This window comes from Euleptes europaea, chromosome 7 (assembly GCF_029931775.1).
Source record: "Euleptes europaea isolate rEulEur1 chromosome 7, rEulEur1.hap1, whole genome shotgun sequence".
Lineage (NCBI taxonomy): Eukaryota > Metazoa > Chordata > Lepidosauria > Squamata > Sphaerodactylidae > Euleptes > Euleptes europaea.
Window position 1 is genome coordinate 95,362,279 of NC_079318.1, and position 24,201 is coordinate 95,386,479.

At 46.4% G+C, this 24,201-nt stretch overlaps 1 protein-coding gene across 1 annotated transcript in view; it reads right to left on the minus strand.

The window, feature by feature from the left end:
* Window positions 1-3,190: 3,190 nt before the first annotated feature.
* Window positions 3,191-24,201, minus strand: part of LOC130480901 (loricrin-like) — a 114,963-nt gene continuing 93,952 nt past the window's right edge. The window contains exon 4 of the mRNA XM_056853523.1: window positions 3,191-3,434. Within this exon, the coding sequence (XP_056709501.1) occupies window positions 3,191-3,434 (244 nt within the window). The remainder of the gene's footprint in view (window positions 3,435-24,201) is intronic.

Consider the following 24,201-nt stretch of genomic DNA (forward strand, 5'->3'; position numbering starts at 1 on the left):
TTCTGGGAGTTTTTTACTGGAGGATGAAATGGACTTTTTCAGAGGATTTTTGTTGGGTTGTATCCTGCTTCTAACAATGGCACCTCCCCTTGGAAAGAGCTTCTTTGAATCTGGGGAAGGTTTCTTCTTCTGAAGAAGGCACCACCATTAGAGCGATGTATCTGAAGGATCCAACACAGTATTAGGATGGACAAGCTAAGGATCCAAGAGGAAACACAGGAGTGGAAAACAATTTGGAAGTCTCTCTGATCACAAGATCCCTTCTCCAGTTGTCTATCTCAGGAGTTTGGGCATACTAATGAATCTTTTGTAGGGTTGCCTGCTCCAAGTTGGGAAACACCTGGAGATATTTTTTTTTGGGGGGGGGGAGCCTAAGGAGGGTGGGAGTGTCTTCACTTTTATCCCTCTTTCATAATACCAGAACACTGGGTCATCTGCTGAAGCTGGAGGGTGAGAGATTCAAAACTGATAAAAGGAAGTATTTCTTAACACAATGCATAGTTAAATTCTGGAACTCCCTGCCCCATGATGTTGTGATGGCTGCCAACTTGGAAGGCTTTAAGAAGGGAGTGGATATGTTCATGGAGGAGGGGGTTATTCATGGATACTAGTAAAGATGGATGCTCGTCGTGATGCATACCTGTTCTCTCCAGGATTGGAGGAGCATGCCTAGTATATTGGGTGCTGTGGAACACAGGCAGGATAATGCTACTGCAGTCGTCTTGCTTGTGGGCTTCCTAGAGGCACCTGGTTGGCCACTGTGTGAACAGACTGCTGGACTCAATGGGCCTTGGTCTGGTCCAGCATGGTTTTTCATATGTTCTTATGTACAATGGGGTATAATGCCATTGAGACCACCTTCGAAAGCAGACATTTTCTCCTGGTGCACTGATCTCTGTCTCCTGGAGATCAGTTGTAATAGCGGGAGGTCTCCAGCCACCATCTGGAGGTTAGTGAACTAAGGAAAAAAGAGACCTCTGCTGAGGTTGGCAACCCTAATCTTTTGATGGCCTGGTTTCATTCCTTTCATGTAGTATGGGGATCATTCACTTTACTTTCAGATGTAATGATTTTACATCCAAATCTTGGCCTCCCCTAATGCAGAGTAGTGACACCAGCGTGGTTTTTGCACTTCTAGAGATTTGTTTTGTTTTCAACCAAGATTTTTTGTAAGGCCCATGCATCCATATCTCCATGACCCTGACTCAGGAAAAGTGCACCCATGTGGCAATACAGACACAATAGTAATAATGGGAAAGAAAACAATATTTTTATTATAAATGTACACCTTTGAGACCATGTCTATGGTGCCTATGGACACTGGAAGTAAGTGTTTTCTCCTTATATTCTGTTCCTTGAAACTTGTTGGAAGATTGTTGGGGTGAAAGCCTAGGAATAGAAAGAGAACATCTCCTACTTGAGACAGGACTGGAAGAACACACTCATCCTAACTAGTAGCTGTGATTTTTCCTCCCTATGGTCTTTCTCAAGGTGGCAACCATATGTTCAAGTCAAGGACATAGCTGGTTGAGCAACTTTTTGGGCTGCAGGGACTCAAGAAGCAGGTGCTAGGAAAGAGCTTTCTCTGCCTGAGAACATGGACTCACAGTCGAAATAGGCAACACGTAAATATGCAACGCCTAGTTGGCCACTGTGTGAACAGACTGCTGGACTTGATGGAATTTGGTCTGATCTAGCATGGCTTTTCTTATGTTTTTATGTTCTTATGATTACGTTTCAGGATGGTCACCTTCATCCAGTCCCTCAGTACCCACAATCCATGGTTCTGAATTTCAACCACCTCCATGCACTTGGATTAAAAGGAGAGATAGACTAGGGCAGGGTTCCCTCATGTAACGCCCATGGGTACCATGGTGCCCGCGGACACCTTTTCTGATGCCTGCCAAGTGTTTTTAGGAAGTGGATGGGGCCAGGGAGGGCTTTTGGAGATCTGATTGGCTATGCATATATTTTTTTAAATGTTGCTTTGGTGGGAGCTGCCACCACAGCACAAGGATCTACATGATATTACTGAAGTTAAGCTGTAACAGTCATTTTGTGGCTGGCTCTTGCAGAAACAATTTTGTGGCAGCCATTTTGTTGCTGTGCCCACCATGCCGTGTCAGAATTCCAAATGTGCGCGCAGGCTTAAAAAGGTTGGGGACCCCTGGATTAGGGTGCCATCAGCTCACTGACGACGATGATCTCTCCGAATAGTTCCACATCCTGACCTCCTGTAGTCATTATCTTGATCATCGTGCTTAAAGAACAGCTCAGAATCGGAGTCCAGTAGCTCCTTAAAGACCAGCAAAATTTTCCAGGGTATAAACTTTCATGGATCAAGTCTCGCAATGTCCAGAAAAGTTCAGGCGTTGGTCCCTCTTTTTTTCATCTAGCTGTTCACTGTTCACAAATATATAATAAGTTAACAGACCGGACACATGAAGCTGCTTTATACTGAATCACGCCATCAGCTCATCAAGGTCACATTGTGTACTGGTGCTAGCAGTGGCTCTCCAGGGTCTTTGGCTGAGACCTTTCACATTGCCTACTGCCTGGTCCTTTTACCTGAAGGTGCCAGGGATTGAACCTGGGACCTTCTGCATGCAAAGCAGAGGTTCTTTCACTGAGCCACAGCCCCTCCCTAAGTCAATGTCTCACAAGGGACTCAGGAGATGGCTGGATTCTCATCTCAACAATGTTGCTGAGGACCTCAGCTGCCACAGTGTGCTTTATGTGGAGTTCAGGGGGTTCCATTGATAGTCTTTTCTCCAAAGTCAGCGTGGTGTAGTGGTTAAGAGCGGTGGTTTGGAGCAGTGGACTCTGATCTGGAGAACTGGGTTTGATTCCACACTCCTCCACATGAGCGGCAGAGGCTAATCTGGTGAACTGGATTTGTTTCTCCACTCCTACACATGAAGCCAGCTGGGTGACCTTGGGCTAGTCACACTGTCTCAGCTCCACCTACCTCACAGGGTGTCTGTTGTGGGGAGGGGAAGGGAAGATGATTGTAAGCTGGTTTGATTCCTCCTTGAATGGTAGAGAAAGTTGGCATATAAAAGCCAACTCTTCTTCTTCTTGTTCTTATTTTTCTCCTTCTCCTTCTTCTTCTTCCTTAATACAGTGTGAAGAAAGATCGCTTGTTGATTCATGTGAAAACTTTTATTTCTTTCAGCTTTCTTGTTGCCCTTTAGTTCTCAAAGATGGGCAGTGGCGGGTCTTCCGGTGGCGGCGGCGGCGGAGGTTGCGATTGCTGTGGTGGCGGCGGCGGCGGCTCAGATATCATCTGCTGTGATGTGCCCGCCGGCTGCTGCCCCCAGGGTTGCTGCAAGCCCTGTTGCCCGATGAAGTGCCCCCCAAAATCTTGCTGCGGCTGCAACTGCGGTGGTTGCGGAGGAGGAGGAGGAGGAGGAGGCTGCTGCTGAGCTCGCAGGCTAAAGCGGGTTCAAGTATTCATCCAGTGGAAGTTTCCCTAAGTGCGGCACCGTTCCCTTCTTCCCCTTTGCCTCTTGAGCTTTGCAACTTTGCCAGCTGAGCTGCTCTCCTTGGTCGCCATCCCGAGCTTTGCTTCTCTCTATGCCATACCTCGAAAAACTGCTGTAACAATGGGAACTGTAAATACGCGTCTTCAGCCTGCCAATTCAGCGCCTGATATCGACATCCTCATCCACACTGATGCAGTGCATGCTGGCTAGCTTCCGATGTCCATCTTGCCAAGTTGGGCATATGAAGCTTAGCATCTCCCTCTTTATTCTGATCCTCTCCCGCCCCAACACCCCCATGCTTGCTTTTCTTCCCTTTAATTATGGAAACATCTAGCGATGACGATATCCTGAAAAATTGATGTCGCTTGCAATGGCTAGATGGATCTCTTTGCAATTCTCTTCTCGGAAGTGGGGGTTTCTTTCCTCTGTCGCTTCGCCCTCCAACTGGATGTGCCAACCACAATAAAAAACTTTCAACAGCAAAATACACAGCTGGTGTTAAGCAATTTTTTTTTTTAAAAAAATGCTACTTCTCACAACATACACATTAACTAGGGTTGCCAGGTCCCTCTTTGCCACTGGTGGGTGGTTTTGGGGCTGGAGCCTGAGAAGGGTGGGGTTTGGGAAGGGGACAGACTTCAATGCCATAGAGTACAATGGCCAAAGCGGCCATTTTCTCCAGGTGAACTGATCTCTATCGGCTGGAGATCAGTTATAATAGCAGATCTCTAGATAGTACCTGGAGGCTGGCAACGCTAACATTAACACTGTTTTGCTTATTGAAAATAATTGGTAGGCCTCTTCTTCATCAACATTCCCAAAGAAGCTCTCAAGATAGGTACTAAATGAATGACAGCCAACAGCAATAAACAGGTTCAGCTACTAAAATAACAAAAAAGTTGGAAAGCTAGCTGAATACTAATTGGCCTGAACCAACCAGGACATGCTCAGTATTTCTAAAGGGTGTTCAAAGGGCAGTCCCATGTAAAGGGTACTGTAGTAATCAAACCTAGAGGGATCAGAACATTGATAACTCTGCCCAGATTTTGCGCTTTGTTGACAAAGTTTTGGACACCAACTGGCAATGCTGCCCTAAAGCCATAATGAAAGAGATAAGCAGGAGTATTTATGAAGATGAAGCCACCTTGGTGATGCTAAGAAGGTTTGTTACTGGTCAATGCATGGATCATAGGCCTGTTTAGGAACCCCAATGTAGAACCAGTGCGGTGTAATGGTGAGGCCTGCCAACAGCCACCATGCCCCCCCAATATAAGTTTGACCCCTCTCAAACTTGATCCAAAGTTTCTCCCTCTGAGTCATTCTGCTAGTGGTTGGAATATCAGACCGGGGCTAGAGAGACCCAAGTTTAATTCTCCTTCCTTAAGGCTTACTAAGCAATTTGGACCCGTCCCCTTTCTACCCTAGCCTACTTCCGTGGCATTTTACAAGTAGGTTTGCCAAGCTCTAGGTGGGGCCTGGGGATCTCATAAAATCAGAACTGTTCTCCAGATTACAAAGATCAGTACACCTACAGAAAATGGCTGTCTCGGAAGGTTGAACTGTATGGCAATATACCCCTCTGAGGGTCCTCCCCAGATCACCAGGATATTCCCAATCCAGAGTTTGTAACCTTAATGGCAAGGCTGAGATACTAGAGGAAATGATAGGATTAAAATATAAGGGGGGTATATACTGCTTTAGTTCTGTGGGAAAAGATAGTATATAATTGAAAACATCCTAGTAATTTTTCCTGGCATGGCTGGTCTCCTCCAAGAGCATGGGGAACAGGCTTCTCCAAGAATTTGGGTCTTAAAGATGGCTGAAGATGAGAAAATAGGTGCTTACTGTGTGTACACAAAGTACCGCTTATCAAAAAAATGGCATTAAATACAACTATGGAATTCTGACATCAATCTCTTTAAATTAAACAAACAAAACAGGTTGAGATGTAATCAAAAGAGTTTCCGTCTAGACATTAGGAAGAATTTTCTAACAGTTAGAGCAGTTTTTCAGTGGAACAGGTTTCCTCGGGAGGTGGCGGGCACTTCTTCCCTGGAGTTTTTAAAGAAGAAGTCAGATGGCCATCTGTGATTCTATGACCTTAAGCAGATGATGAGAGGGAGGGCATCTTGGCCATCTTCTGGGCATGGAGTAGGGGTCACTGGGGGTGTGGGGGTAGGTAGCTGTGAATTTCCTGCATTGTGCAAGGGGTTAGACTAAATTACCCTGGTGGTCCCTTCCAACTCCATGATTCTATGATTCTATAAAAAAAAATACAAGCTGTAAATTCCACAGGTAGAGTTCAGGTTCCACATTATATAATAAGAATTTATTTTATATATCATACACAGGGTTTTATTCCAAGACACTGAAAGACTGGACAATTCTACCAACTATTTTGTCAGATTGCACAGAGAAGCCATTGAAATTCATAAACATCAGCACAACTTTAACAGAAAAGAAGAGAGTTTAAGAATGAATAAGGCTTGGCTTCCTGTCCTGAAAACCTCCAGACTAACAAAGACTACATTCCACAATAGCCATGCGGATTAGCTTTGAATTCCACATGTTAACAGATCACTTCAGGATACAATGGTTCCACATTAACATACCACACCCTCATTAGCACATTATCTTGATACTTACAGGACAATTCACAGTGTATCTGAAGAAGTGAGCTGTGGCTCACGAAAGCTCATACCCTACCAGAAAATATTTTTGTTAGTCTTTAAGGTGCTACTGGACTCTTGCCCTTTTTTCCTACTAGTTCTACCAGAAGCATCTTTGTTCCTTATCTTCCCAAGGAATTTCACAGCTTCTTGTATACAAAGAACTAGAGATCCATTCCTGTTTGCACAACTTGCAAAAACCGCATAGCTCACTCCATTCATAATGTTTTTATAGGGTCTCTGGCCAGCAGAGGCTATCATATTTTGGTCACATTATGAAAAGACCAAAGTCACTGGAAAAGACAGTCATGCTAGGAAAAGTTGAGGGCAGCAGGAAAAGAGGAAGACCCAACAAGAGATGGATTGACTCAATAAAGAAGGCCACAGCACTCAATTTGCAAGACCTGAGCAAGGCTGTTAAAGATAGGATGTTTTGGAGGACGTTGATTCATAGGGTCGCCATGAGTCGGAAGTGACTTGACGGCACTTAACACACACACACTCTGCCCAGCACACTCTGTGGGCTAATCCCAAAGGAGGCATTCAGTCATATTTTTTTCCTCATATGATAAGCATTTTCAACATATCTTTGACAAAACGAAAATGACTACCCTGTAAAATAGATCAGTAAGAATGCCTGAATTTAATAACACACTGCATTTGGGTGTTATTTATTTCAAATGTTACACGTTTTTGGTATAGAATGTAACCTAACAATTCAGTTTAATAATACATTAACAGAGAGGCAGATGGATACCCAAATCCTTTTATTATTATAGATTGCAGGCCAAATTAGGCTTGAGTCTGTACGTTTCACCGGATGGGGAGCAAGAAAATTTCTGTGCATTCTAGAATGGCTTCTGGTTTCCCCAACAAAAAGCAAAAGCCAGTAAAATATTCAAAAGGGCACCACAGTCAAAGGGTTGTTGGAATCTGTCAAACAGCCAAACATGCACAAGCATCTCGGGAGGTGGTAAGCTCTCCTTCCCTGGAGGTTTTTAAGAAGCGGTTAGATGGCCATCTGTCACCAATGCTGATTCTGTGACCTTAGGCAGATGAGGAGAGGGAGGGCATCTTGGCCATCTTCTGGTCACTAGGTGTGTGTGTGGGGGGGAGGTAGTTGTGAATTTCATGCATTGTGCAAGGGGTTGGACTTGATGACCCTGGTGGTCCCTTCCAACTCTATGATTCTAGTAACAAATGCATTGATTTTGAGAAGTAGAATGCTTCCTCAAACAAGGGTTGCCAGCTCCAGGTTGGGAAATACCTGGATAGGCTTCAATGGGGTATAATGCCACAGAGTTCACCATTGTAACGTGGACATTTTCTCCAGGTGAACTGATCTCTGTCACTTGGAGTTAAGTTGTCTTAGCAGGAGATCTCCAGCTATGACCTGGAGACTGGCAGCCCTACCTCAAACCCAATCTCATCTTTGAAGACTATGATCCATATTCTTTGCAAGGGAGACTATAACGTTATGACTATAGAGTTCAGGATCAATCTGGGATTGCCAACCTCCAGGTGGGGTGGGGAGATCTCCCAGAATCACAACTGATCTTCAGACTACAGAGATCTGTTCCTTTGGAGATGATGGCTGCTCTAGAGAGTGGACTCTATGACATTATACCCCACTGAGGTCCCTCCCCAAATCCCACCCTCCTCTGGCTCCATCTTCAAGTCTCCAGATTTTTCCCAGCCTACAGTTGGCAACCCTAGTTCAATCTCCAGTGTAAGGATCTCAACTATTAAGAATGGGAACAGCTTGGGGGAGGTGCTGAAAATGGAGACAACTGTCTGGATGGAATCAAGATGGAATCATAATCTTTCTTGATAGTTGGCAGATGCTTTTCTCTCTGGCACAGCAGCAGCCCTATGTACGTTTGATGCATAATATTTACAAAGGTTGTGCATATTGATATACCTGAACCAAAAATAAACCCGATATTAGCCATTTTGGCAATATTCGGGTTTCAGGTAGACCGAATATCAAAACCTGGGAATCTGCCCAAAGCCAAATAGGTGATCCCATAAAAGCTGAGTAGATATTCGGCTTTTTCGAGTTCGGCTATTCGCCTTTGATCAGAGGCACAGCTCAGTGCTTTCTCCCATTTTTCTATCTTTGACTGGCTTTGTTAGGGCCCCATAGTTGGGGTCGTGCAATCAGAGCCAACTTGGTCTGACCAACCATCATCATTCAGTGGGTTAATCTGGACCAAGCATAAGCGTTATTTAAAAGACGGGGCTCACCCAGTCCCGACTGGAGGAATATACCCTCCCACTAAAAAGAACTGGCTTCGACAGCTGCTCACACCACCAGGCTTCTGAAGGAGACTTCCTCACCTGTGCAGATGAGAAGTCTCCTTCAGAACAGCCCCCAGGGTTGAGACTTCGGCTTGCTCTGATATCACAACCCACCCCAAATGAAAATCTGCTTTCAAAAAGAAGGTCACCTCGAGTAGAGGCTTCATTTCCCTGCACTGTGATCATCTCTTGAAGACAGATTTTTGATGACTATAATAAAGGACTGTCCACAGGATGTCATTTGCTACCAAAAGAAATATTTCCCATGCTTTATTTTTCTTGCATTTAAGCCTTTTCCCTCCGTCTGGAAGCTAATTTGCATGGACATCATGGTATGCACCCTAGATACGAAAGGAGTCCCCAGACTTTGAGGCGCCAGCCTGCCAATCTCTTTCCATCAGTCCTCGGCAACGCTGAACTTCTGAACCTGAAAATCGATGGACAGCTCGGCTCACAATTGCCTGGAGGATGAAGGTGACCCCTTTGCTAGCCCATAAAATTGGGCCCTCTGTCCCAAAGTATCACCAACCTTCGGGGACCATCTAAGGAGAGTTCCTTGCTGCAAATTTGGTGACTCTACCACCAAAAATATTCCCATGGGAGCTTCAAAAAAATCCTCATAGACTATAATGGACCCAATTGTTTTGGGTAAACCCGGAAATAAAGTCAAAATACCTCTTTACCAGTATGGCTATTTGGCTTATTCCAGGTTTACTGGAAAAAAAATCAGGCCCAATAAATCCAAACCCAAAATTTACTATTTTTTGTTTGGTTTGGTTTGGTTTTTTATCACAACCTTAATATTTACTCTGGGCAGGCGGTCACCATGAGCAAGGTGAAAGGAGTAAGCAACAGATATGACAGTAACTCAGAACTGTGAGTCAACCCAAGTCTAAGACACTTGGGGTCAAAGAATCCCAATAAAACAGTTTTGCGGCTGTTGTAAAAACAGTTTCGTTAGTGCTGGGGATTTCTCTGAGGATTACTCTGTGATTATAAAAATATTATTTTGTTGATGGCGTGAAAATTCTTGACTGATGAGAAGTATGAGTGAAGTTAGAAAGCTTCAGCCAGAGGCTTATACACAGGATGGAACCATCGTAAACAGAGGGAACAAGGTAATAGTAATGGCAGTGGTGGTAGGGTTTCCAACCTCCAGGTAGTAGCTAGAGATCTCCGGAGATTACAATTGATCTCCGGCAGACAGAAATCAGTTCACCTGGATAAAACAACCACTTTGAAAGGTGGATTCTATGACATCATACTTCACTGAAGTCCCTCCCCTTCCCACACCCCACCCCATCAGGCGGCACCCCATCTGAATATCAGTAGATGGTTAAAAAAATCCACTTCAACCGGGGGTGGAAACAGTGGGAAATGACCAAAAACAGCCCCGAAGGATGGAATAGCGAGACAGGAGTCCAGTATATCCTATTTCATATTACTTTCATCAGTCGCCTTCCAATAGTTCCAATCATTCCTTCAGTATTTTGCTTCACCAATGCCAGGTATCCATATATGCTTAGCACAAATCTATAAAATGATGGTGATAATGCCACTCTTCCTCAACAAGCATCCTGATCGTTCCTCAACAAGCATCCTGATTGTAATATGAAATAGGACATACCAGGAAGGATGGCAGAAGTTAGTCAGCTCCCTAAAATGCTTCAGGCGAGGGACACTTCACAACAGCAGCAGAAAGTTATGTAGTGAAAAAACATGCTTTAGCCCATAGGAGATAACACAAAGTGGATCTTTAACTGGTTGAAAGATTGTACCCAAAGAGTGCTTGTTAATGAATCCTCATCAACTTGGAGAGGAGTGACAAGTGGAGTGCCTCAGGGATCTGTTATGGGACCTGCGTTGTTCAGCATCTTTATAAATAATCTGGTTGACAGAATACAGGGAATGCTTATTAAATTTGCAAACGATACTTAATTGGCAGGGGGTAGCAAATATCCGACTAGGTCTGTCCAGTGGCTGCAACTGAGAATAATATGCCATCTTGTTTGTTATAGTATGAAGTATAGAATTTTAAAGTCTGTTTTAATGTATGTTTTAATTGGTATTTTATGATGTTTTATAATTATGTTGTGACTCTCTCTGAGCCTGGCTTACTGGGAATGAGAGTGGGATATAAATACAACAAACAAACAAATAAATAAATGTAAAGTTCTGCATTTAGGTAGGGAAAATCATAGGCATAATTATTGGATGGGGGAGACTTGTCTTCGCAGTAGTATATGCAAAAAGGATTTAGGGGTCTTAATAGACTCCACAATGAAGATGAGTCATAGAATCATAGAGTCAAGCAGTGTGATGCAGTAGCTAATAAGGCAAATGCAATTTTGGACTGTATCAAAAGAAGTCTAATGTCCAGAACACACAAAGTAATGTTATCACTTTGCTCTGCTCTGGTTAGACCTCACCTAGAGTATTGTGCTCAGTTTTGGGATGGAATTTGTCCAGAGGAGGGCAATGAAGTTGGTGAGGGGTCTGGAGACCAAGTCAGACCAGAACCAACAGGCTGAAATGAAATCAAAAGAGTTTTGGGCTAAACATTAGGATGGACTCCCTGACAGTTAGAATGGTTTCTCAGTGGAACAGACTTCCTTGGGAAGTTTTAAGCAGAGGCTAGATGGCCATCTATCCATCTTGTTGGAAGACCCAACATTTAGTGATCTTGTTGGAAGACCCAACAAGAGATGGATTGACTCAATAAAGGAAGCCACAGCCTTCAGTTTGCAGGATTTGAGCAAGGCTGTCTAAGATAGGACATTAGGGCTGTCAATTCGGTTCGGCCCGAACTGAAAATCAGCCGAATTTCCCCTGATTCGGTGGTTTTTAGTTCGGGAGGAACCGAACTCTAAACTGGCAGGCAACCGGGGGGGCCGAATTCAGCGAGTTCGGGAGTTCGCAAATAAATTCGGCAAATTCGGCCGTCAGTAAGCAGCATTCTCCTCCCCCGGCCAATCGGTGGGCAAGCTGGGTCTTCTTCTGGCCAATCAGTCAGGATTGAGTACTGGAGGAATCAGCTGATGTGCGGCCCGGCCAGGGAGAGAGAGAGAGAGAGCGAAATCCTTGTGTGTGTGTGTGTGTGGGGGGGGTGCTTGTGCACATTCGCTCCTTTCTGTGGCTGCAGGGGGCGTATTTTTGGGGGTACAGACACAAAACTTTCACTGGAGTTTCAGACCAGTGTTCTTAAGATACCCCCCAAGTTTTATAAACATTGGGTCAGGGGCTCTCCCCCTTTTCCCTCCCCCCTTTTTCCATTTATGTGGCTGCAGGGGGCGTTTTTTTGGGGATATAGCCCCCAAACTTTTAGCATAGCTTCAGTCAATTATTCTTAAGATACTACTCAAGTTTTGTAAAGATGGGTTCAGTGGGGGCAGAAATATCGCCTCCCCCCTTTTCTCTTTCCATGGCTGCAGGGGGCGCATTTTTGGGGGTGCAGATCCCAAACTTTGAGCGGAGTTTCAGATCAGTGTTCTTAAGATACCCCCCAAGTTTTGTGAACATTGGGTCAGGGGGTCCCGAGATATGGGCTTTCCCCTTTCCCCTTTCCCCTTTTCCCTATTGGGATGAATGGATCAGCCGATCCTGTGCATCTCCAGAGCAAAACGTTCCGTGCCTAATTGGAATCATCTTGGATTACAAGTCCTCTTCAGCCCCTCTTGATGGAACAGAAGACAGCCACAGTAAGACCCCTTTGGGGGCTTTAATCTATAATTTTTCTCCTGTGTATGTGTGTGTGGGGGGGGAAAGCAGAGTCTGTGTGTGTGTGGGGAGGGAGCAGTTTCTGTGGGTGGGGGGGAAGCCAAAGGGGGCTTTCGTCGGTTCTGCCTGGGGTGTGTGTTCCCCCTCGAGTCTCTCGCTCCCTGGTTTGAGGGGGGAGGTTTCAGTTGTGTGTTGCAAAGGTGTTGTTTAACAAGGTTGTGTTGTTTTGCAGTTGTTTTGCAAATTTCTCCGCTGTTGTCGGGTCTGGAAGCTTTGTGCGTGGGCGGCAAGCTCTGCTGAGAGATGCACATTAAGGGTGGGGGGGACCCCTTTCAGGGCCCATATCTCAGCCCCCCCTGACCCAATCTTTACAAAACTTGGGGAGTCTTTCAATAAACGTCCTTTGAAGCTCTGCCGAAAGTTTGGGACCTCTAACCCCAAAAATGCCCCCCCAGAGCCGCGGAAAGGCGCAATTGTGTTTTTAATGGCTTTATTCGGCCGAATTTTTTTCCGAACTTTGAATTCCCGCCGAATTGAACGGATCTGAAGTGGGGGAGTTCGGACTTCGGCACGTACCGAACCCACAAGGGCCAAATTCGGCCGAATCCGAACTGTACCGAATTTTTTTTTGACAGCCCTATAGGACATTTTGGAGGACTTTCATTCATAGGGTCGCCATGAGTCAGAAGTGACTTGACAGCACTTAACACACACACACAGATGGCCATCTGACAGCAATGCTGATTCTGCAAACTTAGACAGATCATGAGAGGGAGGGTGGGGAGAGTTGTGTCAGTGTTTGGCTGTTGTGGTCCATTCTTACATGCCCAGGGTAATGCCAATAGCCACTTTGAGGTCAGGAAGCAATTTTCCTCAAGGCCAGATTAGCCAAGGATCCTGGAGGATATTTTTTGACCATTTTCTGGGCATGGGGTAGAGTTCACTGGGGGGTGTGGGGAGGAGGTAGCTGTGAAATTCCTGCATTGTGCAGGGGGTTGGACTAGATGACCCTTGTGGTCCCTTCCAACTCTATGATTCTATAACTAGAGGCTCAACTCGACAGGGCAGCCATATGCTGAAGGGTTAACATGGTCCGGGAATGCAGCAGGGCTGCTGGCTGTTGCTAGGCCAGCTGGAGGGGGGTTATCTGCACACGAGAGGGGGACATGTGCCATGATAATGTCTCGTCCAGGTTTACATAGAGTTTTTTTAGCTATGTGCTAGAGTGTCCCCATCACTTCTGGGGTAAATTCGGAAGTATTGTTATCACGGTGTGTGCTCTGCATGCGCATGGATCTCCCCTCCAGCCCCACTGCAACAAAGCTCCTGCTGGGGGCAAAAGGGCACCTAGTCAACCTATCTGTCTGTCAAAACAATGCCGTCACACCCCTTCCCATTTTGGGGCCGTGACAGCATGGTCACTGTGGATGCCAGCACATTCGCTGCCCATAGAGCCATGCTTCTGGGTTTTTTCCGGCTGCCTCCCTGCCTCTATTAAAAGGTAAAGGTTCCCTGTACAAGCACCGGGTCATTCCTGACCCATGGGGTGATGTCACATCCCAATGTTTCCTAGGCAGACTTTGTGTATGGGGTGGTTTGCCAGTGCCTTCCCCAGTTATCTTCCCTTTACCCCCGGCAAGCTGGGTACTCATTTTACCGACCTCGGAAGGATGGAAGGCTGAGTCAACCTTGAGCCGGCTACCTGAAACCAACTTCCGTTGGGATCGAACTCAGGTCGTGAGCAGAGCTTGGACTGCAGTACTGCAGCTTACCACTCTGTGCCACGGGGCTCCTCTATTAAAATATATAAATTTTAATATGGTGCACAATAAAGTTAAAAACATAAGGCCTACAAGATAGGCAAGTCAATCACAGTCAACAAATACATGAAACTCATACACATTTGATGTAAAATCTTACAATGACCCAAGTAGTACCAAATAAGGACCAAACACGTTTCGGCCTCAAAAAGATCTTCCTCAGTGGTCAAACATAGAATTGTAGTCTTGTACACATCCTAACAATGTAATAATATCATAGTGCACGGTGGAAAATACATACAAGCCCTTCTAGTATAATGAGGCTTCTTGTAAAATTATTTATTCCTCGTATACTAGAACATGGCTCCCATGTCCCACCTTGTGTTTCATACCGGGCTTCCAAGGATGTGTATACTTCCAACTATGTGATAGGTCAATGGTTAAGAGGGCCGGATATGACATAAATGTCACTTGTTTGGGCCGGCCCATGCCTCACCAGCCCAGATTGAGAGGTGGGGGGGTAGGATTGCCAGGTCCCTCTTCGCCACTGGCAGGAGTTTTTTGGGGTGGAGCCTGAGGAGGGCGGGGTTTGGGGAGTGGAGGGACTTCAATGCCATAGACTCCAATTGCCACAGTGGCCATTTTCTCCAGGTGAACTGATTTCTTTTGGCTGGAGATCAGTTGTAATAACAGGAGATCTCCAGCTAGTACCTGCAGGTTGGTAACCCTGGGGGGGTGGCTGCCTCGGCTGGCCGGAAAGAGCTCTCAAGGGGCTGGATCCAGCCCTCGGGCCTTATGTTTGACACCCCTGCTTTAGGGAGTGGACTAGAAGCACCACAAGTGTTCCAGCAGCCAGCCGCCAGGGCGGAAGGGGCCCTCAGGACTGAGCTGCCCATTTCTCATTCCTGTATCAAACAAGCAACATGTAATATTGTGCAACTTTATTATCTCGTTGGCTTCATTTCCGGAGACAGAGTCAACATCGTTTGCCGGTTGCCATTTCAGTTAATCTTTTTTCAAACAGCCTCGAGCTGTTTTCTCTCCGGTTAATCTTTGTAGCATGCAGATTTGCAATGCATTCAAAGCGAGGCATTCCAGACTTTCTGTTAAAGTCGCAAAGACAAAGTTAATGTGGCTACCAGTAATCCGCATTGCTGACAGATGGCCATCTAGCCTCTGCTTAAAAACCTCCAGGGAAGGAGAGCCCACCACCTCCCAAGGAAGCCTGTTCCACTGAGGAACTGCTCTAACTGTTAGAAAATTCTTCCTAGACCAATAGGAAAGTGTAATAGGAAGATGGGTTTTCCATGAAGCTTTGTGAAGATTCTGCATTGTTGCTGATTATCTTGTATGGATCCAGGAGTCTTCAGTGATAATGGCACGCCACTAGGGTTCCCAGGTCCCTCTTCTGAACCGACGGGAGATTTTGGGGGCGGAGCCTGAAGAGGGCAGGGTTTGGGGAGGGGAGGGACTTAGAGTTCAGTTGCCATAGAGTTCAGTTGCGAAAGCGGCCATTTTTCTCCAGGTGATCTGATCTCTATTGGCTGGAGATCAGTTGAATTAGCAGGAGACCTCCAGCCCCCACCTGGCAGTGGCTACATTATTGTTGGTTCTCGTAGGTTATCCGGGCTGTGTAACTGTGGTCTTGGTATTTTCTTTCCTGATGTTTCGCCAGCAGCTGTGGCCGGCATCTTCAGAGGAGTAACATAGGAAAGAAAATACCATGGTTACACAGCCCGGATAACCTATGAGAACCAATGAACTCTGACCGTGAAAGCCTTCGACTACATTATTGTAATTTGCTCTTTATAGGGATGCCCTTGAAGACAATCCAGGAATTTCACATGAACACATGAAGCTGAGTTATACTGAATCAGACCCTCGGTCTATCAAAGTCAGTATTGTCTACTCAGACCGGCAGCGGCTCTCCAGGGTCTCAGGCAGAGGTCTTTCACATCACCTACTTGCTTAGTCCCTTTAACTGGAGATGCTGGGGATTGAACCAGGGACCTTTTGCATGCAAAGCAGAGACTCTGCCACTGAGCCACAGCCCCTCTCCATTTCCATTGGTGCAGATCATTTGGTTATTAGCAGAAGCAGAAAAGTGGCATAGACATCGATACGCTATATAAATAACTCAATGACTACCGTATATAAATAACTCAGTGACTGTTTCCACCCTGATATTTTCTAAATGCTCTTATATTATTGTAAATTCCACCTGGGCTGGTCTAACAATTACAGTGTGGACGGGATTTGGGTGTGATCATCTGCAATAGGAAAACTGCTTTTTAATGATGGAAGTAATTGAATCAAGATATGTGATCTGGAAGCTGGTGTAGCTGAAGGACTTGTGCCTCGAAGATGAAGGAAGAATTTACCGTTCTTTGGTGATGTCTCACATCCCGGAAGAAGAGTCTGTGGAGCTAGATAAATAGGGTCCACCATTCCACACTGTTCAGTCACTTGGTTTCTTTTGCTAAGCACGGTAAGAGACATTTCACTGATGTTTTATTTTTTTGTGGGACTTCTAACGTGCTAGAAATTTGTGTTCTTATTCATCTACTCATTGGATTGGGTTAAGGAAAATTGTGGTAAAAGAGGTCAGAAATACAGTTTGCTATCTCTCTTAGGGTTGCCAACCTCCAGGTGGGGCCTGGGGATCTTCTGGTGTTACGGCTGATCTCCAGACGACAGAGATCTCTTCTGCTGGAGAAAATGGCTGCTTTGGAAGATGTATTCTATGGCATTATAACCTCCTGTGGTCCCCCTCCTGGATCTACCCCCCCAGGGTTGCCAATCTCCAGGTAGTAGCTGAAGATCTCCTAGGACTACAACTGATCTCCAGCTGATAGATATCAGTTCACCTGGAAAAAATGGCTGCTTTGAGAGGTGAACTCTATGGCATTATACCCCACTGAAGTCCCTCCCCTCTCCAAACCCCACTCTCCTCAGGCTCTGCCCCCAAAATCTCCAGGTATGTCTCAACCCGGAATTGGCAACTCTAGCAATAAATCCAGGTATTTCCCAACCCTGGGCTGGCAACCCTAATCTCTATTGGTTTGATTTCTGTAAAAATATATATACATCTGTATGGAGCTGTTTTGTGGGATAGTGAATGATGGTGAATGATGATTATTTGGCTTGGGAATTGATTGACATTTGTTTTGTGTTCAGTTTTGGGTACCACAATTTGAGAAAGATGTAGACAAGCTGGAACGTGTCCCGAGAAGGGCAACAAAGATGGTGAGGGGTCTGGAGACCAAGTCCTATGAGGAAAGGTTGAAGGAGCTTGGCATATTTAGCCTGAAGAGAAGACTGAGAGGGGATATGATAACCATCTTCAAGTACTTGAGGGCTGATATAGAGGATGGTGCCGAGTTGTTTTCTGTTGCCCCAGAAGGTCGGATCAGAACCAACAGTTTGAAATTAGATCAAAAGAGTTTCCGCCTTGACATTAGGAAGAATTTTCTAACAGTTACAGCAGTTCCTCAGTGGGACAGGCTTCCTCGGGAGGTGGTGAGCTCTCCTTCCCTGGAGGTTTTTAAGCAGAGGATAGATGGCCATCTGTCAGCAATGCTGATTCTATGACCTTAGGCAGTTAATGAGAGGGAGGGAATCTTGGCCATCTTCTGGGCATGGAGTATGGGTCACTGTGGTGTGTGTGTGGGTGAGGTAGTTGTGAATTTCCTGCATTGTGCAGGGGGTTGGACTAGATGACCCTGGTGGCACCTTCCAACTCTATGATTCTATGACATGACCCAACCACACGAAACTGGAGATGTACAATATAGCTGTAGAGTGGCCTGTAAGTATGGTTGCCAAACCTGAGTTGAAAAATGCATGAAAATTGAGGGGAGGTGAAGCCTGGGGAGGGTTTGGAGAAGTGGGGGACTTCAGTTGGGTCAGAGCCGTAGAACCAACCCTCCAAAGCAGCCATTTTCTTCAGGGGAACTAATTCCTGTAGTTCGGAGATAAGATGGAATTCTGGCAGATCTCCAGCCCCACCTGGGTGTTGTCAACCCAACCCATAAGTAGTCAGTTGGCCTTTTCTCATTTAAAATCATGCTATAGGGGAAATATGAATGAGACCGGGATCCTTGCAAATAGTGAGCTTGAAAATCAGATGTGCCCTGCTTGCAATGCCTGCATTCTATCCAGCTGATGATTTTAAAGTAGGATTGCCAACCTCCAGGTAGTGGCTGGAGATCTCCCACTATTACAACTGATCTCCAGCTGATAGAGATCACTTCCCCTGGAGAAAATGGCTGTTTTGGCAATTGGACTCCATGGCACTGAAGTCCCTCCCCTCTCCAAACCCTGCCCTCCTCAGGCTCCACCTTCAAAATCTCCAGCTATTTCCCAACTTGGAGCTAGCAACTCTATTTTAAAGTGAGCAGCACTTTAAAAATACAAATATCTAGGGGGACAGGGTTTGTCATTATATCAGGAGACATTCTAGTGATCCCCCTAAACTCTATGGTAAAACCACAGAGCAACACTGATTTCAGTTACATGACTAGAAGTGATGTCATGGTGTGGCACAATGTCACATGATGCATAGTCAAATCCCCAGAAGCTCCAATGGACCTTGGCTGTTAACCTTAACAATATCCAATGATAGAATGAGCCTTCCTATTGAAAGTTTGGAGATATTTAGATAGAGGCCTGGCTTGAAATAATGTTTAGACAAGACTCTGTTTAAAGAGGTGTTCAGTGTAGTGGCAAATATGATTGTCTTCTCCATGGACAACACAAGGCTAAAGTACATTAGAATAATGGCATGTATCCAGCCATGCAGTTCTTCTGATGTTATGGCATTTCCCTTCATGGAAGAGGCATGGCGATTTCTGTCATTTCCCCCTTCCCCCTGAAGATCACCCACTTTTTCCTCTGTGCTATTCCTCATGACCCCTAGGAATAGGATTGGCAGTAGGGGGGGTTGCCAGCTACAGGTTTGAGAAATCCTGGAGATTTGGGGACAGATCCTGGGGAGGACAGGGACCTCAGTGGGATGCGATGACATAACCCCCACTCTCCAAAGCAGCCATTTTCTCCAGGAGAGCTAATCGATTTAGTCTGGAGATGAGCTGTAATTCTGGGGGATCCCGAGGTCCCACCTGGAAGCTGGCATCCCTACCTAGGAACTACATGTTTTCAGGGTAAGTGGACTGGAGAAGGAAGAGGAAGTCCAATAGTCATGCTTTGCAAAGTTCTTGGATGGTTGGATACCCACCATATTGGATTAGCAAGTACCCACATAAATCTCTGTTGGTCGTCAACTTAGTATGGATACATTTTCTCATGGGAGTATTCAAAAACATCTGGGAATTTTCAGAGAACTCTCTCTTGACGCAGGATGTTAGCAGATGTGATATCAAGGCTCTGCATACATTATCTCATTAGCCCCTGGGAAAGAAGGTTTGGTTGCATACACTGAAGTACTTGAAGGACTGTCACTTAGAGGAGGGCTGGGAGCTGTTCCTGTTGACAGCAGAGGATAGGAATTGTAATAATGGGTTTAAATTTTAGCTGGAAAGGTAGGATTTTTTTTATAGAAGAGTTGTTTGACAGTGGAAACAGCTACTTAGGGAGGTGGTGAGCTCCCCCGTACTGGCAGTCTTCAGGCAGACTTGTCAGGGATGGTCTAGGCTGATCCTGCATAAAGCAGAGGGGTTAGACAAGATGGCTTGTATGGCCCCTTACAACTCTATGATTCTATGATTCACCATTCTGAGCTGAATGGCTGGGGGACCCAAGCCTTCCACGCTGGACGTGTTTATAGATTCCATTTGTGAAGAGTTATAAATAGCTAGGAAATCCCACCCAAGTACTTGCAGTGGGTTGACGGATAAACTCTGGTTTCTTTCAGCATTACCTGCATTCCACAAGATGGGCTGTGACTGCGGAAACTGTAATTCTTGCAATTGTTGTTCAGGCAAGGGTGGACGTCTGATCATCATTTGTTTCAGAGCACCCTGCTGTCGCTGCCGGTACTGCTGCTCACCATGCTGTACCCCTAGACGAAGGTGTTGTCCTCAAATGCGGTGGTGCTGTTGTCCTCAGCCCCAAAAATTTTCCTCCCCCTCTGCCCCTCCTCCTCAATCAAGCTGCCCTCCCCCTTGCCCTCCTCCCCAATCCTCAAAAATCCCTCCTCCCCAACCATGCTCCTCCCCCTCTGCCCCTCCTCCCCAATCCCCAAAAATCTCTCCTCCCCAACCATGCACCTCCCTCTCTTCCCTTCCTCCCCAACCAAGCTCCTCCCCCTCGGCCCCTCCTCCCCATTCTCCAACCGTCCCTCCTCCCCAACCATGCTCCTCCCCCTCTTCCTCTCCTCCCCAATCCCCAACCCTCCCTCCTCATCAACCCAGCTCTACTCCTGTGAAGGCAAGCTGTGACGCAGTTGAGAAATCTTAAGGGACATTTTCTGAGCATTAAACCCAGTCTTCAAACAGCTAAACCCAACAAGAAGAGTCATGCTTGCCACCAACAACCAAGGAACGAAGGCCTGCTGTTTTAATTTCCAGACCGCATCTCACTGAGAAAGCTCCTTGGGACCTCTCCATCCTCTTACTAAAATGTTCATCTTTCTAGTCTCACATTTAATGAGTGTAATCCTCTTGAAAAGTTGCATTGAGTGCTGATGGTAAGCTGCCTCCTCCATCTCCTCAATATGCTCTGGTTGCTCCTGCCTTCTATTGGATGCCAAGAACCTATAAACTTTATAGTAACTTCTTGTTGGTCTTAATCCCCTGCAAAGAGATCGACTAAGATTCAGCTAGCACTGAGAGAAGCCATGGTGGTCTGAGCACTGTACATTTGAAGTCACTTGAATCTGGTTAGCTTGTGATGGATTATCTTAGTATTTCTACTTTGGTGATCATTCCATTAATCTGTTAAGGTTTTCATCCTCTTCTTAAGGATCTACAACTTGAGATGTTTTATTGGATTTTATCCTGCTGTTCCCACAAGGATCTCAAGGTGGCATATGTAGCACTCTGTAAAAAAGAGAGAGACAGTAGAAAGGAATTATGAGGCCACATTGTCCTCATAATTCCTCTGACTGGGGACAGGGGCCCATATAATTACAGAGATAACAAGGGTGTTGTAATAGCATCTTATGTACCTACTCTTTAAACTGATGACAGAGACTCCCTGGAAGAGTCTATGCACTCCCAGCTCATATGAGCATAGGAACACATGAACTTGTCATTGACGCATTAGTCTCTCAAGCTCAGCATTATTTGCTGCCTGATTCTTGACCCGGAGATACCAATTATTGAACCTGGAATGTTCTGAGTGAAAAACACGTGGTCTACTAATGAATCACAGCCCATCTCCTATTTCACAAGCTCTATACAAAGGGGTGCCGAATGGGCTTTGGATTCTCCCATAATGTGGTTGGGAAAGAATCTTTTCCCATCTAGAACTGAGTTCAGTAGCACAACAGAGACCAACAAGATTTGGGGGGTATGCACTTTCAAGAGTCAAAGCTCCCTTTGTCAGATACTCTTGTAAGCTCCTCTCCCCCGAAACTTGTTGGTCTCTAAGGTGCTACATAGGATTACCAGATACCTGTGAATGGTGGGCAATTAACAGGCCTGCCCACCACCCCTGCGCATGAAAAGAAGGGCAGCTAAAGGGGGGGGGGGACAATTGGCAAGCACGTGCAGCGGCGTATGGCACAATAATGTCCCTTCTGGGGTAAACCTGGAAGAGACAGGATGCTCTAGCACATCCCTCAAAAAAAAATCTATGGAAACCATAGAGTTTTTGGAGAAATGTGCTAGAGCGTCCCCGTCACTTCCAAATTTACCTTGGGATATTACTGTGCGTGCCTGCTGTGTGCTCACGAGTCGCCTCCACCCCTCCACCCCACAGAAGCTCCCGCAAGTGGCAAAGGGGGACCTAACAACCCTAGTGCTACTGGACTCAATTCTAGCCGTTCTACTGCAGACCATCACGGCCACCCTCTGAAACAATCTTTTTTTCCCCGAGTGGATTAATAAATCATTTGACTTTGCTCTGATGTCCAAATTAATCCATTTGATGAAAATGAATTCAATAGACGGCTTCAAGATAAAATGGCAGCCATTATATGATCATTATTCATGTGCTCCAAACTTGTTTGTTCTTTAGTGAGTAAATATGAAGATTGTTTAATCAGTAATTAGCATCAGAAACCTGTAGTCTTAGCTCAATTGATGAAGAAATGTGTATGTATTATACTGAAGCAGCGATTATATGATCATTATATGATCATTACTCATGTGCTTCAAACTTTTCTGTTCTTTAAGGTGTAAATATGAAGATTGCTAATTCAGTATAGAAACCTGTAGTCTTATTACCGTATATACTCGTGTATAAGCCGACCCGCATATAAGCCGAGGTGCCTAATTTCACCCCAAAAATGGGGAAAAATTAGGCACCCGTGTATAAGCCGAGGGTCGGCTTATACAACGGGTCGCCCTCCCGCCCGGCCTCCCGGGCCCTCCAGACCAACCCCAGTGCCACCTCCTCCCGGGCCCTCCAGACCCACCCCGACCCCAGCGCCACCCTGGGGGGGGGAGGGGGAAGAGCCCCTGAACCCCCAACTTACCGGGAGAGGTGGGAGGAGGAGGCCCGCTGATCAGCTGGAGGCGGCAGCGGAGCCCTTCCAGCGCTGGAGCCGGTGGCGGCGGCTGGCCACTTCCAGGCGCTGGCCACTTCCCCGCTGGCCGCTTCCAGGCGCCCAGAGATCGCGCCGGCCGGCGGCGGAGGCGGCGGCGGGGCCCAGCCTGCGCGCAGGCAGGCCCCGCTGGCCGCTTCCAGGCGCCCAGAGAGCGCGCCGGCCGGCGGCGGAGGCGGCGGCGGGGCCCAGCCTGCGCGCAGGCAGGCCCCGCTGGCCGCTTCCAGGCGCCCAGAGAGCGCGCCGGCCGGCCGGCCGGCGGTGGGGGCGGCGGCAGGGCCCAGCCTGCGCGCAGGCAAGCCCCGCTGGCCGCTTCCAGGCGCCCAGAGAGCGCGCCGGCCGGCGGCGGGGGCGGCGGCGGGGCCCTGCCTGCGAGCAGGCAGGCCCCGCTGGCCGCTTCCAGGCCGCCCAGAAGTCATGCGGGCCAGCGGCGGCGGTGGCGGCGGTAAGTTCCACTTCCCTCCTTCCCTCCTCCCACCTCCCCCCTCCCCCCTCCCACCGTATTGACCCATGTATAAGCCGAGTTTTGGTTTTTTCAGCCCTTTTTTTGGGCTGAAAAACTCGGCTTATACACGAGTATATACGGTAAGAGCCTGATGAAGAAATGTGTATGTATTATATTGAGGCTCGGACACAGATATGGATATACCTTTTTTGACTCTTCCCTTTTTCTTCTTTCTGTACCCCATTATATAAAAAATAAATAAAAAATATATAAAACATAAAATTTACAAACTGCAACAACTGCTTTCTGTCTGAAATTATGGCATTTGTTATTCATCAGCAGGGGCTTCAAAAAAAAGCAAGTAAGGCTCCTTATCTCGATCCTGACTTGCCTCTCCTATGGAATAAAATCTGGGATTTCCAAATGTGTAACTGGCTTTCATTTTTCCTGGGTTAGTTAGGAGGTTCTATTAACAAGGAACAAAAATAAAAATAAAAAGCAACAACCCATCCAAAATCTGTTTAAGAGAGGCCCACTCAAACCAAATGTAATGGTTCATGGAATCATGGAAAAGTTCACACATTCATAAATATCTTTCACCTATTGTAGGAAGTCAAGTGAGTGTGAATGAGGCAATCATTTATTCAAGGGATAATTACCAAAGGGTGTAGAAAATGAACACAGCTTCATCTGAAGTATTGTGTCCAATTCTGGACACAACAGTTTAAAAAGATATAGACAAACAAGAATGAGACCCAAATAAAAGAAAGCATTGGAATTAGGAATACCAGACTCCAGATGGGACCTGGGGATCCTCCAGACTGCAGAGATCAGTTCCCCTGGAGAAAGTGGATGCTTTGGAAAGAGGGCTCTATGGCATTGTACTTCACTGAGGCCCCTGTTCTCCCCAGGCTCCATCCCCAAATCTCCGGGAGTTTTCCATCCTGGACCTGGCAACCCTACCCCCATCCCTCGCCACTTACTGGGGAGGGGGCCCCTGACAACCCTTGTTGGAATGGAACTTCCTATGTGGAAGGGCTGAAGGAACTGGGAATGTTTGGCTTGGAAAAGAGAAGACTGAGAAGAGACATGGTTATGCTCTTCAAATAACCAGAGGACTGTCACATCAGAGACAAGGGCTTCTTCTCTGGTGCTC